The 17,058-nt window shown below is 42.1% G+C and overlaps 1 protein-coding gene across 1 annotated transcript; it reads left to right on the top strand.

The window, feature by feature from the left end:
• Positions 1 to 4,054: 4,054 nt before the first annotated feature.
• LOC135218076 (uncharacterized) lies at positions 4,055 to 16,539 on the top strand. Its single transcript, XM_064254218.1, has 3 exons — positions 4,055 to 4,069; positions 12,901 to 13,068; positions 14,825 to 16,539. The coding sequence occupies exons 1-3, from the start codon at positions 4,055 to 4,057 to the stop codon at positions 15,152 to 15,154; spliced, it is 513 nt and encodes a 170-aa protein (XP_064110288.1). The 3' UTR covers positions 15,155 to 16,539.
• Positions 16,540 to 17,058: the final 519 nt, after the last annotated feature.

Here is a 17,058-nt window from a genome sequence, read left to right as displayed (position 1 = left end):
GGCTGGGGCCCCGATGATGTGAGTCGCAGGTGTTTCCTGTTACGGAGGGAGAGGCGCCCGCTGCCGTTCAGTCTGACTAGGTATTGTCGGTATGGGCGCGTTTCCGTCACGATACCGGTACGGTCCCACAGCTTGGTGGCTTGATTTTGCACTCGTACATGGGAGCCCGGGTTGATGACGGGAAGCGTTCTGGAGGGTCCGTTCTCGGTGAGGGCAGCACCATTGTCAGCCATCTGACGTTCTCTATGCCGGAGGGTTGCCCCCCAGTGTTTGTCTACCATGAGGTGCCAGCGGGCCGTAGGTACGCCGTCTCGGAGCTGCCTGCCTGCTGCCATCTGGGCGGGTGACTTATTCATTCCGCGGAGGGGTGTGTTGAGGTACTGCAGCATAGCCAACGAGGACTTGTCCGTGTCGAGGTTGCCGCCGCTGCCCGTGTTGGCCATTATTATCCGCTTCCCAACCTTGACCGCGGCCTCTGCCCTGCCATTGGACTGCGGGTACTGGGCAGATGATAGTCGCACGGACACGCCCCACAACTTGAAAAATTCCCCCATTTCCTCGCTTGCCAGATTAGTGCCCCCGTCCGTGGAGATTTGCTCCGGGGCCCCCCACTTGGCGAAGTAGCGACGTAGCTGGGTCTTGATGTGAGAGGAGGAGGTACCGTGGGGGAAGTGGGCCAGCTCCAGCCAACCTGTGAGCCTATCTGCGTAGGCCATGTACATGTGTCCGTCGTGCTGGAACATATCTGCTACCGTCATCTGGAAGGGGTACTCGGGGGGCGGCGTGATGATGAGTTCCTCCGCGGCCTGGGATGGTGCGTGAACGTCGCATTCTTCGCACAAGGAGCGGCGATACTGCAGGTCCCCCTCGAGTCCAGGCCAGTATACCGTCTGGCGCACTCGTCGTTGCATGGAGTCCAGGCCTTGGTGCCCCGCGTGTAGGTTGGCAGCCACCTGCTGACGAAGGGGCTCCGGTATAACTAGGCGGACGTTGCCCTGTTAAAATGTGTATGTCACTAAGTCTTGGACGACGGCCAGCCTCTCCCTGATACCGTAGAAGGGCCGAAGGCATGCAACATCCTGGGACTTACTGTAGGCCCAGTCCCTGGCCAGGACCCTGGCCATGAGCAGCTGATACACGGGGTCGCTGACGGCGGCATGTCTGACACTTGCCTCGTCCACGACGCAGCTGTCGTGCTCTACTGCTGCCAAGACAGCGGCCGCCATGGCGTCGGTTGGAGATTTCCGTAAGGGCCCGATCCCCCAGCAACTTGGTTAATGGGCGGTGGTCTGTCACGACGGTGAGGTTGGGGCACCCCAGCAGGAACAGCCTCGCCTTCTGGAGACACCAGGCTACCGCAAGGGCTTCCCCCTCCATGGCGGCGTAGCCAGCTTCAGCGCATAGCGTCAGGCGCCACCCGCTCGTGCAGCAAAAGGGTGTGGCGGCAGAGCTGCACACGCAATACTGCTTGGATTTTTTTTTTTAATAACAAACCCTATGCCCTCTTTGCTCCAGTCAGTGATCGCTGCTGTGGGGCGGCTCCTGTCGTAGTAGGCCAACCCGTCCTTTGCTAATTGGCAGATTGTGTCCTGAGCGTGATGGAATTTGGTGCGGAGTGCCTCGTCCCAGTACACTAACTTCCCGTTGGCTTCTTGAGGAGCTCCCTGAATGTGTTCATGATGGGGGCTGTTGCGAGGAAGGGTGCCAGCTGGTTGACGAATCCGTACCACGCCCTTATGTCGGTGATAGAGGGCTGACACGGCATCGGGAAGTTCTTGATGGCCGCCAAACGTTCCTCTGTTGGCTTGTAGGCCTCCCAGCCCAAGTTGAAGCCCACAAAGTCCACTTCTCTTCTTGCGAACTGGAACTTCTCCGGCTTCAGGGTGACGCCCTTAGCTGCGCAGGTTTCAAGGAAGTCGTAGACGTGCCAGAAAGCCCCTTCGATGCTGTCGTCGTAGAGTAGGGTGTCGTCCACACACTTGTATTTCCTCTGGATGTCCTGGATGGCGTCGTCGAATCGTCGGGTATACACATCGCCGGCGGAGCAGTGTCCCATGGGGGTACGTCGGTAACGAAATCTCCCCCAGGGGGTGATGAATGTGGTCAGGTCGCGACTTTCCTCATCTAGCCCCACCTGGTGGTATCCCCAGTATGCGTCCGCCACAGTCTTGAATGTGTGCTTGGGTACCCCGGAAACCATGTCGAATGGGGCTGGGGTATGGTGTGTCTCCTGCAGGCAGGATGCGTTGAGGCGCTGGTAGTCTACTGTACGGTGTGGCTGTCCTGACTTCTTGGCGACGACCACCATACGGGCACACCACTCGGTCGGCTGCCCAGCAGGTACTGGTTCTATGACGCCGCAGGCGACGTCCTCTTCGAGTTGGGCCTTCACTTTCTCTTCCCAGTGTTTTGGCACCGATGCTGGGGTGTGGCATGCGTAGGGCGTGGCTCCTGGGAGCAGGTGGATGTGGTGTGGTTCCCCCTGCATCACTGGCAGTGGCTTTCTGGCTGTGTTAAACGTCGTCGTGGCGAAATGTTGCAGGAGCCAGGCTTCCAGTCTGGCCGCATGCTCCTCCTGGGGCGGCAGGGGCACCTCGGCGGGTCGGGGTGGTACCTGGGCGGCCCGTCGGGCTACGCCATTGAACAAGCGCACGTGTGCCACCGCGGGGGTGGGGTGGGGGAACTTCTTGGGTACCAGCTTCAAGTCCCTGCAGGCGTCCAGTGACAGGAAGAGGTGCTTTGCCGACTGCACGAAGTACACGTCCTGCTCCGTGGTGCGGCCTTGCAAGGTGACATGGCACACGGTGGATCTAAGGCACTTCAGGGGGAGGTTTGCTACATCCCGCAAGCAGGCACGAGGTGTAAGGGCTGCTGGGCGGACTTGGAGGCGCGACAGTAGAGAGGGGCCCGCCACACATACCTGTGCCCCGGTGTCCGCCACGGCGCTTGTACTCCTGTGGCGGTGTGGACGACTGTTACCTCCACTACTGGGTGGCGGGTGAGGTTGGTGCCCGCAACAAGCACAGCACCAGACACAGCACTAGACACATCTGTCGGGGATTCTGCCGTTTTTGCATGGGATTTCCTGCAGCATTTTTGATAGTGGCCCTGCTTGCGGCATCCGTTGCATACGGCGGACTTGGCGGGGCATGAGGCTCTGCCAGGGGCGTGGCGGCCACCGCAGTTCCCACAGGGAGGGGGTGGGTGGCCCCTACCTGTACCAGCGACGGTTGCATTCGGATGATCTGCCTCGGGTATCTCGCTGCCAGCCGCGAGAGCAGTTTCCCGCCAATTGCATTGGCGCGCAGCGGCGTCAACACGGGCCGCCTCGTAGGCACAGCACCTAGCCCTAAGGGCGCTAACACTATTAATGTCATTGCTACATTGGTACACATGACGACGCATAGCCTCATCACTTAGGCCCACCGTTAACTTAGGTAATAACATATATTCGGCTAGGCTACACTGACACTGAGGGCACTGGAAATTGCAATCAGTGGCCTTTTGGGAACACTTTAAAAAGTAATCACTAACGCTTTCGCCTGGGCCTTGTATCGCATTGAAAAACTCTGACCATAACACAGCACGGTTTGTAGAGCGTAACACAATATCGCGAATGAAATCCATGGCTTCCGTAGCGGTGAGGTGACTCCATTCCTGAGAGGTGAATCTGGCGTCCAGCGCTCGTTGCAGAGGGGGTGTGCAGTATAGCCTGATATTGTGGACGACCTCGTGCGGTGGTAGTCTGCACAATTCGATCCAACATTCCATCGACCTTCTCCAGGATCTGAACGCGGCGGGCTTCAGCTCGATTTCACACTTCTCCGGGGCTGCAGACGAAGGGACACGTGGTGCAGGGGTAGCGTGTGTCGTAATCCGGTCACGGAGGGAGTTGATCATTTGTAGCTGTGCCGCCATGGCCTGCCTGGCTTCTTGCAGGGCAGGAACGAGCCCACGGGGGACGACAGGGCGTGCGGCCCTTGGGGTGGACTGCGCTGAGCGATGCTGGAAGGGCATGGTGAGGGTCACGTTGGTCCTTAAGAATCACTGCGCCATGTTGGATGTCAAGGTGGGACAAGAGATACACGGTGGTAGAGGCGTGTGGTTTATTAGGTCCTCAATTACATACTGACGCCAGTTGCCATCTCCAACCGGCACGCTTACTTGGCACCTGCTCGCCATGGGAAAACATATCTTAACAATAGCAGGTACTCCATCACTGATAGATCTGGAAATAATGACTGACGTAGAAGTACCATAGGATCAGTAGTGAAGAAAATATTACCTGGAACAAATGGAGCGAAATTCTTAGTGCTAGAATCTCTGTAACTGTCGTTACAATGAATTTCATTAAACTTTTAATAACAGTATGCTACAGAGTGGTCAATATACTGGTGGCTGTTATACCAAAAGACTACATATACTTAAAGGTCACTGGCATCTGTAAGAATTTCAAAATCTTGAGTGAAGTCGGGTGATTTCAGTACAGCTGACATCCTGAACGATTTCTTTAGTACCTTGTGTGATCAATATCTTTAATACTCGATTGTCTTTTGATATCACGGAGACACTTTTGTTTCTCTTCAGCATATTGGTGTAAGATGATGTAACTGTGGAAGAATTTGCATAAAACCTTCTGTATTATTCTGTCATGCTCAAGACATGGGGCAAAGGCGCGTGACTGAAGTATATAAGCCTTTCAGTTTTGGCTCAGGTGAGCCAAATGGAATCTCCTTGTATAAGATGATCAACACTCATGAACTTTGTGCCAAGCTGATTTTCATATTGAAGTCTGGCAACCTATAGCTTATTGTAAATATATATATATATATATATATATATATATATATATATATATATATATATATATATATATATATATATATACTAGCTGGTTACCCACCCTACGGGCAGGTCCCAGCTAGATTGGTCCGTGTAATCCAGAGCATAGTTTATGAAAAGAAAATTGATAAATCAAGCCACAACTGAATACAGTACCTCGACCTGAATTGTGAGGAATTCAAATCAGACAAAACAAACAACATCCTTGAAAATGAATATCAAAATGAAGCATCATAAACATGTATGGAAAGAAAAATTCTTGGTGTTGACAGAGAGATTCCAATTCACCGGAGAGTCTTTTGGTAGACTATGTTCTTTGTTGTTCCCTCCAGTGACAAAATGAACAGGCGTTCCGGAGAGCCCACTCTTGAGTACACCACATAAAGCTGCCCGTGAGAAAAGCAAGGTTGCTCCAAGTTGATGCCAGCCACTCTGAGAGACTGTCCCTGGGCTTTATTGATAGTCACGGCAAAAGCCAACCTGACTGGGAACTAAAGGCGTTTGAAACTGAAATTGAAAAGAAAGAAAAGAGAAAGCTCCTTTCTCTGACTCTCTTTCTGTCTCCAACCATCATTGTCTCTTTCACTCTTTCTTCTCACTAATACCAACTCTCCATCTCTCTCTCTATCTGTCTCTCTGTCTCCAAACAACTGCTCTTCTCTGTCTCTCTCTCCCTCTCTCACTTTTTCCATCTTTCTCCTACCTAACACCCCCTCAACTCTCTCTCTCTCTCTCTTCCTTCCCCTCTCACTCCTTTCTCTTACTCTCTCTCTTTTCCTCTCCCTCTCGTTCCTTTCTCTTTCTCTCTCCAACAATCACTGTCTCTTACCTTCTTTCTTCTCAGTAATACCAACTCTTTCTCTCTGTCTGTTTGTCTGTCTTTTTTCCTCTTTCTTCTCCCTAACACCCCCTCTACTCTCTCTCACTTTCTCTCCCTCTCTATCTCCCTAACACCCCCTCTACTCTCTCTCACTTTCTCTCCCTCTCATTTTATCTCTCTGTCAACCCCCTTCTAAAACCACCCTCTTTGATGTCATTAATGTTTACCCTATAGTATTCTTTTCCAAATGATAAGTCATATGTATACAGAAATTTGTAAAGTAACTAAGTCTACAGGCATAGCCAGCCCCATTTCATGGGCAGAACCAGCTCTGTTTCAGGGAATCCCTTCTCACCCTTTGGAGGGGGGAAGTAGAAACTTTGAAAGCCTGGGCTCCCAGGGGTTTCCGGGCTCCCAAACGTAGGTCTCGACCTTCCCGGGGAGGAAACCCATCTCCGTTCTGAATCTCAGTTCCATCAGATCGATGGCCCGGGCGCCCATACCAATCATACATACATACATACATACACACATTGCCAAATATATATATATATATATATATATATATATATATATATATATATATATATATATGCTGGTACTTTCATAGCGCATATTTCCTCTCTTGACTGTATGAAATGTTAGAAAAAAGTTTTGCAAAATTTTCAGATTCCTTATTTAGCTTAGAGTTATAGGATGTCTAAAAATGTATGTTCAGATTTTGCATAACATAATTTAAAAGTATATAATGTAGAATGAAGAGAGAGAGAGAGATCAACTTTGTCCGTTCCAAACTAGAAATTGTTTCCGTAATATGTCAACACCTCAGATAAGAGACCTCGAAGTCTCCATTTTGCTTTCATAACATGTCAATCTTACTTGCTCGAGGAGTCTGTTTCAGACGAGTACATCTTAGTTGAGCATACTAAGTATATGACTGATTTCAGACGCGTACTTCTTTATCGAGAAGCCACCTGGAGATTTCACAGTTTTTCTGTAAAGTTATGTCATATTAGAAGCTTCTAGAAGGATTGCACCATCTTTCACAAGCCCCAAACGTTTTGTGCGAAACCCACTGTTCAGCTTCCGTACGAAAAGAAAGATTCATTCAGACTTGGAACGTCATTGTGTTTAGATCTATCTCCTCTCTCTCTCTCTCTCCCTCGCCATACTTGATATTACAGTAACGTAAAGAAGTAATACTTATTTAATGATCACTCGTAAGTTTTAGATTTTGTATTTCTTAGAGTTATTTAGTATTATTTAGTGCTTTTTGTGGAATCTGAACAAACATTGTACAAGTGTGTAACAGCGCCTTTTTTTTTTTTTAAATATTGTGAATTGGTGAAAATTTTTGAACAAGTTGCAGCAGAAAGAAACAATTGGTACCAAGGTAATATGTTAATGATAGTTTATTTGTTGTAAATAATAGTTACAATGGTTTAGAGAGCTATTTAAATTTTTTACACATTGCAAATTTTTGTGTTTTGTGTTTGTTTCATTTAAAGTGATTACTTGTGCATTTATCCATTTTTCTTATTGAAGTGATTTTTTGTGCATTCATCCATTGTTTCTCATTAAAGTGTGTGTTTTTATTTTATATTCTGTGTAATCAATGCTTTTTACAATTTTGGTATTTTCCACATTTTTCTGTTTTCATTTGCATTCACAATTTAATTAACTTTATGGTTTTTAATAATTAATTGTTGCACATTTAATTGAATTTAACACTTGTGAATTAATTTGCATTTACTTAGAATTCTGTTCAAGTTTTAGTATTGTTTAGCACTTGTGAATTAATTTCCAAATTTTAATTATTGTCTAACACTTTTGAATTTTGATTGAATTAAATTTCTTGAATTTTGTGGTAAACTAATTTTGATTTAATTTTACTTAATTAATTCAAGAATTAATCAAAACTTTGTTTTGTTTTCAAGCAACGGTAAATTTCCCTGATATTGTGAATTTCACTTTTAAATTTTGAGTTTAATAATAAATTTTTTTTATTTAAAATGTTTTTAAGTGTTTTCTTTTTCACCATTCTACAAGCAAAAATTCGGGTGTAGTATGGGTAGTCCTTTAAGTCCTATTTTAGCCAATCTGTACATGGAATACTTTGAAACTACAGTAATAAATGCAATAAAACCCAAAAACATGCTGTGGATGAGATACGTGGATGACATACTAACATTTTGGGATAATAAGTGGGGTAATTTTAATGAATTCCTCTCAAAATTAAACGCATTAGTGCCCAGCATCAAATTTAAAGTTGAATGGGAAACAGACAACAAAATTCCTTTTCTTGATGTTTTAATAATCAGAGACACGACAGAATACAAATTTACCATATACAGAAAACCAACGTTCTCACTTTCATATATTCACTACTTTAGCTATCATGACAATACTATCAAGATAGGTGTAGCTAGCAACCTATTCTTAAGAGCCTTACGAATTTGTTCCCCAGATTTCCTGGAAAAAGAATTTGAACTAATTCGCAAGCAACTTTCATCTTTAAAGTATCCTGACCATATAATTGAGAAAGCAATTCAAAAAGCAAACGTAATTTTCTACCGACCCCCTAAAGACAAGACCAGAGACACACCCAACAATAAAATAAAAATTCCCCACCTGGAGACGATTAAGAGAGTAACTCACACCCTTGGGAAATCCAACCCTTTTGCATTTACCTACCCAAATACCTTAGCCAAATCCCTGATTAACGTCCAACAAAAGACATCTCCCAAAGACTCTGGGGTATATGAGATCCCATGCCAGGACTGTGACCAATCTTACATCGGATTTACAGGTAAATCACTTCCCCAGAGATTAATACAACACAAACGGTCAGTTAGGTATGGACAACAAAACTCGGCTATTTTCAACCATATAAATGAACCATAACCATAGAATAAACTGGAATATGTCACGTGTAATTTATAGCAGCAACTGCCGGTACAAGAGTCAAATGATGGAATCGGCCTTAATAAAAGAGAAGCAGGTAATGAACATCTCAAAAGGGAATTGGATATCAGATATCGTCGACGCAGTGTTCATTCAACCAACGCTTAAGAAGATTAAAGGAAGATTATCAGCGGGGGTGACCTAAATTGGCTTACTTGTGGACGAATCTCTTGGTATAAATACCACCTTTTCTGTAAACTTTTCTCATTCATATACCTGAAGAGAGAGACAGCAGTCTCTGAAATATAGTACTTTTCTCTCTACATTTTGGTGTTTTTATGGGCTCCTTTTATTAGATGGAATTCTGTTGTTACAGAACATTTTTACCTCATATATATATATATATATATATATATATATTTATATATATATATCTATATATATATATATATAATAATATTATTATATATTATTTATATATATATAATATATATATTATAGTATATATATATATATATATATATATATATATATATATATATACACATAAGGGCCGGAGCTGGAGCTCAAAGAAGATATATTCCGAAGGAAGTAGTAGGTAAAGGCATCCTCATCTTTCAACAGTTTATTAATGCCGACGTTTCGCGACGAATTCCAGGTCGCATTTTCAAGGCTAAAAATATATATAAGTTTACGAACATTGATAATTGATCTAATTTAATTTATATTAAAAATGTCATGGCAACAGCTCTCAATACAGTAAAAGTAAAAAGTTAAAAGTTAAAAGTTAAAAGTTAAAATTGAACAGCACCTCCAAAGTCAGACATATTAAAAGTACAGGACTTCACTAAAATTTCAGAAACACCTACCTATACAAAAGAAAGAGTAAAACTGATATATATATATATATATATATATATATATATATATATATATATATATATATATAACTGTGAAATATTTTCTGTTAAAACAGAATTCCATCTAATAAATGCAGGCCATAAAAATACCAAAAGTTGAAAGTTAATAAAGTATATAAATGAAATAAGAAGTTCCAGAGCTAAGCTGTTACATCACTCCAGTTGATACCTTCTGAATCTTCTTAATTGCTGGTTGGAGAAAGATTTTATCTATAATATCTGAGTCCCAAGCTTATTTTGAGAGTTTTATCGCATTTTTTTGTTTAATCAATGCTGATTCTACCATCTGGCTTTTGAACCCACAATTGCTGCTAGAAATCATATATGACAAATTCAAGTTTATTTTGTAATTATGATTATTTACTTAATTCCAAATAGCTGAGCTCTGTTGGCCATACCATGCGGACTGTTTGTGTTGCATTAATCTCTGGGGAAGGGATTTGACAGTAACCTTCGATATATATATATATATATATATATATATATATATATAATTATATTATATATATATATATATATATATATATATATATGTGTGTGTGTGTGTGTGTGTGTGTGTGTGCGTGCAGGACCGTTCCTAGACATTTTGGGGCCCGGGGGAACAGTCCCACTTGGGGCCCCTCGTATGGGGTGGGAGGCGAACGAAGCGGGCCAGAGCAGCTGGAGGGTTCGGGGGTGGGGGGAGCCACTATAGGCCACCCCCCGGGAAAATCTGAAAAATACGAGCAATTGTAGGATCATTTGAAAGGCACTTGTAAATGCAAATTTCAGAAATTTTATTTCTTATAACTAGGTGTACATTGAATAATTGAAGATCCACTTAATCCAGTTAAATATAATGAATCATTTGATTGTTTATTATCTGGGCAAATGGGGCCCTCAGAGGATAATTAGGACCCCTATAAGCAGTAATCAATTGCCTTAGATCGTCCCTGCCCTTACCCCAATCAACGTTACCCACCCTCCTCCGATCCGTATGTGAAAGTCTATAATGGGCCCTACGATTGGGAGGGGGCCCCTGGAAAGCCTATTTCTTTTACATAACATTTTTTGTTACACTTCTGTTCACAAAATTAGAAATTGGGCCCCTTTAGTGGGCCCCAAACTTTCGGGTCCAAATATATATGGAACCCTTGACCAGTTTGAGACCACTGGATTTAGCTTCCCCTTTCATTGGAGCAATGGTTAAATTTCACATTTTGGGGCATCCCCCCCCCTCACTTTGGGGCCCGGGGGGCGATTTCAAACAGTCACCCCAGCCCCACCCCGGCCCCGCCCTAAAAAACGCCACTGTTGTTCTGATCGTAGTCTTCCAAATGCTCAATTCTTAGTAAATACTGAACTATTAGTGGTCTTTATTATTTCAGGACAACAGTGTGCTAATCTGAAACTACAATTCTTTCTGTAAGGCAAGTGTGACGTCACACGAGATAGGTAAAATTACAAAAGATAAAAAGAACCAAAAGAAACGAGTAAAAAGTGCGTAGAAGTTTTTTCCGACGTGATCGAGTTTTCTGTACAGCGCAGAATCAATGACACCGAACATAGATCTATCTTTCGGTAGTCTCGGTATAATGCTGTATTAGCCGCGGCCCATGAAACTTTAACCACGGCCCGGTAGTGACCTGACCTATATCATTGACAGACGCACGACCAAGGCCAACTTTAACCTTAAATAGAATAAAAGCTACTGAGGCTAGAGGGCGGCAATTAGGTCTGTTTGATGATTTGAGGTTGGATGATCCAATGACCAATTTGCAGCCCTCTAGCCCCAGTGGCTTTTCAGATTTGAGGCAGAAAAAAGTACGGACAGAAAAAATTGCGGACAGACAGACAAAGCTGGCACAAAAGTTTCTTTTCAGAAAACTAAAAATTGTGAATATGATGTCAGTGACTGAGATCAAACTGGTTTTCAGTGTCGGGTCAGACTTCATTCCGTGGAAGAGAGCAGTGCTGTGGTGACTTACCAAGTGTTCTCTGTCTTCAGACTCTCACCGAATCCAGTTTTACGAAGCTTAATGTCAGATCGCCCACTTCTGTTTCGAATGACGACCATTCTTTACTGATGAACAGTTTTTATTCATATTATTACCTTTGAATCTGAACTCTTGATTGTTGAACCATAATTGCCACTGTGTGACTTTGTAGGCTCCTTGAAGCGTTCCCATTCCTTTGACAGCAACCATGAGTTGTTAAGAGGTGAAAAAGCTTTTTGCAAAGGGGCAAATATATGGAGCATCATAGCGACAATTTTTGGGTTTTCTGTAAATGAAAACTATTCCGCTCGGCTTTGTCTGTCCGTCCGCACTTTTCTGTCTGCCCTCAGATCTAAACAACTACGGAGGCTACAGGGCTACAAATTGCTATTTTGATCATCCACCCTCCAATCATCAAACATACCAGTTTGCAACTCTCTAGCTTCTGTAGTTTTGATTTTATTTAAGGTTAAAGTGAGCCATGGATCATGCATCTGGCAGCACTTAACGGAGGCACGGGACGCGAACTCACTCTACCGCATCTGGTGAGCAACTGGAGATCCGGTCATTGAGCTAATGGTTTTATACAGCATTATACGTTGTACAGAAAACTCGATGTTATATTTACCTCAGGACTTAACCTTGAGAGATAAGATCAATGCGAGAAACCGGAAGGTGCTGTCAGACAATAGATACTTCAATTGCATTAGATTTCAATGGATTTATATATATATATATATATATATATATATATATATATATATATATATATATATATATATATATATATATATAATGTGTGTGTGTGTGTGCAGTATATAGTTGATAACCTCAAACACTTTTTAATTCCTAGAGTTCCTCATGTTTTTTGGGACACGCTTATCACAAGCGATAAGCGTATCCCAAAAAAGCAGGAGGGATTTATTGATGTTAGTAATGAACACACATCCACACCCGTAATATGTGTATTTGAGTGATTACTTTTCCGGATGTAAAACTTCTTTTCGTACAAGGTTTAACCTGTATCGATATTTGAAGGAAAGTTATTTATATTCTAGAAATACACGAAACAAACGAATAAACAAAGGAGCAGGTGTTGTGATACATTTTTTCGGGAACTTTTATCTTAGCTGTGTAATTCGCTTTATGCACAACGAGCTCTGAAATAGTGACATTTCTCTTTTCCCTTACCAGTTCATAAGCAGATTAAATAGTCGTCAAATATGACAAACAGTATTTTGTAGACGTTTTATTGTAATACGTATGGATTTGTGCCGGGCGAACGTTACTCATTCATAGTTACAGCATGTGTCAGTGTAGACTGTAGATAGAAGGAAAAGGAAATGACTTGAGCATGAATGAGCCAAAGTAGGTCAGAGAACTAAGCAGCAACAAGAGCATATTTCTAACTTCTTTTCTTTCTTATGTTCTTACTCAGGTTTTTGTCATCGTCGCCTTCGGCGTTTTCCGAGGTGGTAAAGTGGGTCTCCTGAATCCTGATGTCACTTACTTTACTTGTGGAGTTTTGGTTACGGCTCTGATCATCACGCCCTTGCTGCTTGTTTGTTACATCATGGGAGCAACAGATATCCAGAAAACTATTCTGGTGAGTTGAATGCGCCTTTCCTTCATTTTATATATTTTTTTTACAGATTTTGTACGAGGAAGATCTATTGCCTTTGCCCTCAGAGCAGCATCGTCTCATATCTCTGGAAGTGTAAATACTTCTATATGAAGTACTTACATCTACTTCATAACGTAAATCCCTTCTCTAGCCCGGCTCGGAGGATGCATGATAGGCAAGATATAAGAGGGAAGAAACGACAGAGTCGGCGTAACACAAAACGAGACATTGACCAGGTACCTGAAAGACACTAGGTTGGTGAACACAGAAGAGGGAGGCGGGGATCTTTTTGATCTCTACTGAAGAGGCGGAAATAGCATAGGTCACATCAGCAATGAATTAACCTTTGGTCGGAGGTAGTAAAGACTGACTCTCCTCTCGAACGGTGAATATCGGATATTGAATGGTTTGAAAGAAAGAAGGTAGAAACCGTAGAAATGAATGGTGCACTAATGTTTTTTTTTTTTTTTTTATTCCCGATTCTACTAAGCTATTCCTTCTTTCTCTTTCTATAATTATAGATGCGCTGAGTGGCCTGTTGGCTCCGGTGTTTGGACTTGAAACATAAATTCATAAGTCAATCGATCTATTATGCCCTTGGAAAAGACAATCACTCATTCCTTCTCTGCATAACGTTTTTCTCAAAATCATCCAAGTCAGTCACAAGACTCACTTTCTCTTTTCTTTTTTGAAACACCGGAGATTCCATTATAGTCATTTCTAACACTTTTGTTGCTTCGATGTTCTCTGGATAGCCTCAGAAACATCAGTTGTACAGGACCTTCAAGATGTTTTTATAAAATGAAGTATTTCAGGAAATTATAGACTATTTCCTTGGCCTCAGGTGGTGGGTGAAGACGTTTACGTGAGTCACTTGGGCTGGGTTGTCCATACTTTTCACAGTGGGTGATCGAGTGCGAGTATCCTTTAATGATATTGACCTTGACCTTTTAAATCCTCTTAAAAACCATAGGTCCACTGAACTCAGATCTGGCATCGCCGGGGAAAATATGCCATATCTTCATTTTCATTAATGAAACTGTGGTTTTAAAGAAGAATATACGAAATAAGATATATTCAAAATATCTGATGCAATCAAAGAATCACATTTCAAGAAATAAAAACTATTTCAATAGACTCCATGAAGCTCATATTATTACCATAATATGAAAATTGGCAACGTATGATATCCGTACAAGCCACACCACAGAAATCTTAGAGAAGTAAACGCACTATAGTTGCCAGTTACGAAGAATGGTGTGTATGCAGCAAGGAATGCAGGTAAGAAAAGCCATATGATAAAAGTCACGATAAACTTTCTTAGTTAGTGACCCCTAAGAATTTTAACCAGGTATATAGCCACCTTTCGGCATGTTTAGCACAAACCCGTTGGGGATTTCCGTATAAACATAAACAAAAGACTAAATATCATAAAGCTAATGACACCCAAGAAATATTGTGAATTTTTCCCCTTTGACTATTACTGGTCACCATAAATTTAATGTGACGTTTTTCCTATGACTTTTTTCCTAGCCAAATTTGTGACTTTTCCTGTGGAATGTTTTTTTTTCTGTGACTTTACTATTGTCCACCGTAGCGAATTAGTGGCGTTTGTTTTGTGTCACAATATTATTCGTGGTGAGTTTTGTTCCTATTTAACTACGTAAATAAGCCAATGAAAATATAACTTCCATGTCGATAATATAACGTTTCTTGTTTGTATTTTTCTCCATACCAGGAAATTCCCTTGAACTTCGTGCTATTCGTGTTAATGCTGACGGTAGGATCTGTGACTTTGAAGGCAGGATCTGAGATTGTGGGGGCAGGATCTGTGACTTTGAAGGCAGGATCTGAGATTGTGGGGGTAGGATCTGCGACTGTGAATATAGGACCTTGGATGACTAAGTTTTTCGATGCCAAATTAAAGGGAACCTCCATTAAGATACCAAAAGATGTATCCTCCTATAGCAGACCAGATGACATGGCGATGGGAAGTTTCTGCATTTTGGCTTCCGTCGCCTACTTCGGTGATTTTGTCCTCTCGTTGTTGTATTTCAGGAAGAAATAAACCTGACATCATCAAGTCTTCTTTGTACAAAAGAGAAAGGCAAGTACCAGGTCTTCCATTGTATGAGGAGCTCGTAGAACAGATGGACCCCTTCGGAATTGTCAGCATCACTAGAAAGCAGGCGAGCGAAAACGCGTAGTATACTCCTTCAGTCAGTCTTAAATTTAAAAATCCCACTGAGCCAATTTCTTTAACTTATCGAGGTATGCTATGGGCTAATAAAGGTCAAAGAACAATGTTTATATTGTGCAGACAATATTTTTGCAACATGTTTTTCAGAAATGAATAATGATGGGGAAAAACATTTTTTTAAAGATAACCTTTATGGCATTGTGGTATGCATTTCCAATCTATGTTAAGTACTAATTTCGTTCTAGAAAAGTGTTAGATAAATGGAAGTAAAGAGGTAACTCGAAAGGTAATCATGACTTTTCTTTTAGTTCAGACTTTAGAAGTAAGTTTTCCTATTGGTGCTTTTCATGTTAGTAAAAAAGTTTCATAAAATTGGTATATTAATTTGTTTGTCGTATAAAAATTCCCTAATAAAATGACATGTCTTTTCTAATGTAACTTTAGACCAAGATTCTTTTCCCCAGTGCCTCGCGAAGTGCGGTTCGTTTTTTTATTTCAATAATCTGGTTCATTTCCAAATAACTTCCATCAATTCAAATATATGTTTTATAGGAAGCGCACCGTAAATAAGGACATTGTTTGCAGAAAAGTCAAGTATATCTTAGTTTAACCAGACCACTGAGCTGATTAACAGCTCTCCTAGGGCTGCTGGCCCGATGGATTAGATTTGTATTGACGTGGCTAGGAACAAATTGGTTACTTAGCGACGGGACCTACAGCTTATTGTGGGTTCCGAACCACATTACATCTAGAAATTAATTTCTAATCACCAGCAATACTTTCCTCTGATTCCACGTTGGCAGAGTCGTGAATCGAACTCAAGACTATCGAATCGGTAGGGGAGCACGTTAACCACTCGTCCAACGAGGAGCTAGTTATTTGCAGACTTCACAAAAACAACCCCCTGAAGTGAGCAGAGCAAACTGCCGCCTTTTGGTCTGCAACTGAAATTGTGGACAATGGGAGTGAGGACATTCACGGCGAAATCCTAAACAAAGGAAGGCTACAGTGAAATGTGAGCAGTAATGATGACCAATGGATATCGTAACGGTGGATGTCGTTGCACTGTTATAGGCCAAAAGGGCAGACAAAAAGTAAGGTTTAATTATAACCAGTGATACCATGAAAACTGTACACAAGACAGCAGCAGTATTTTGTCAGGGGCCAAAATGACGCAAAAGAATCAAGCGAAACATCAACTTCAGATGCACAGAATGAAACTGAAAGGAACGCGTCCACATAGACTAAGTGAAAATAATTATTTATTTACAATAATGCACACACACACACACACACACACACACACATATATATATATATATATATATATATATTGTTAGGTTCCTGTGCATAGGTTTTATGTGATATTTTATATCCAGGTTCTTTGCTAGATAATGGCTACAGTGAACCTATGACAGTTGTAACACAGTAGTTAAATACCCTAGAAATATAATATAGTAAAGTGGGATGCACCTACTAGCACAAACTCAAGCGAGGGCAATTAAATGCAAGGCAAAACTTATTATATTTATTAAAATATATTCGGCACTATCCAAAACGCCATACTCGGGTTCTGCAATTGACAAGAGAAAACCCAATATAAACGTATGGTAATAACAATGCAATTCAATATTAAGGGAATATAATATCAGGTATAAAATGGTTAACCTAAATATACTCTGACTTGCCTTTGATGGATATCCTTTATAAAAGTATAATAATATATAAAAGTAGCATATATGAGGTACGAGAGACGAGGCACCAAACAGCAG

The sequence above is a fragment of the Macrobrachium nipponense genome, chromosome 9 (genome assembly GCF_015104395.2).
Source record: "Macrobrachium nipponense isolate FS-2020 chromosome 9, ASM1510439v2, whole genome shotgun sequence".
NCBI lineage: Eukaryota > Metazoa > Arthropoda > Malacostraca > Decapoda > Palaemonidae > Macrobrachium > Macrobrachium nipponense.
Note: the sequence above shows the minus strand (reverse complement) of the source record. Positions and strands in the feature narration are given on the sequence as shown.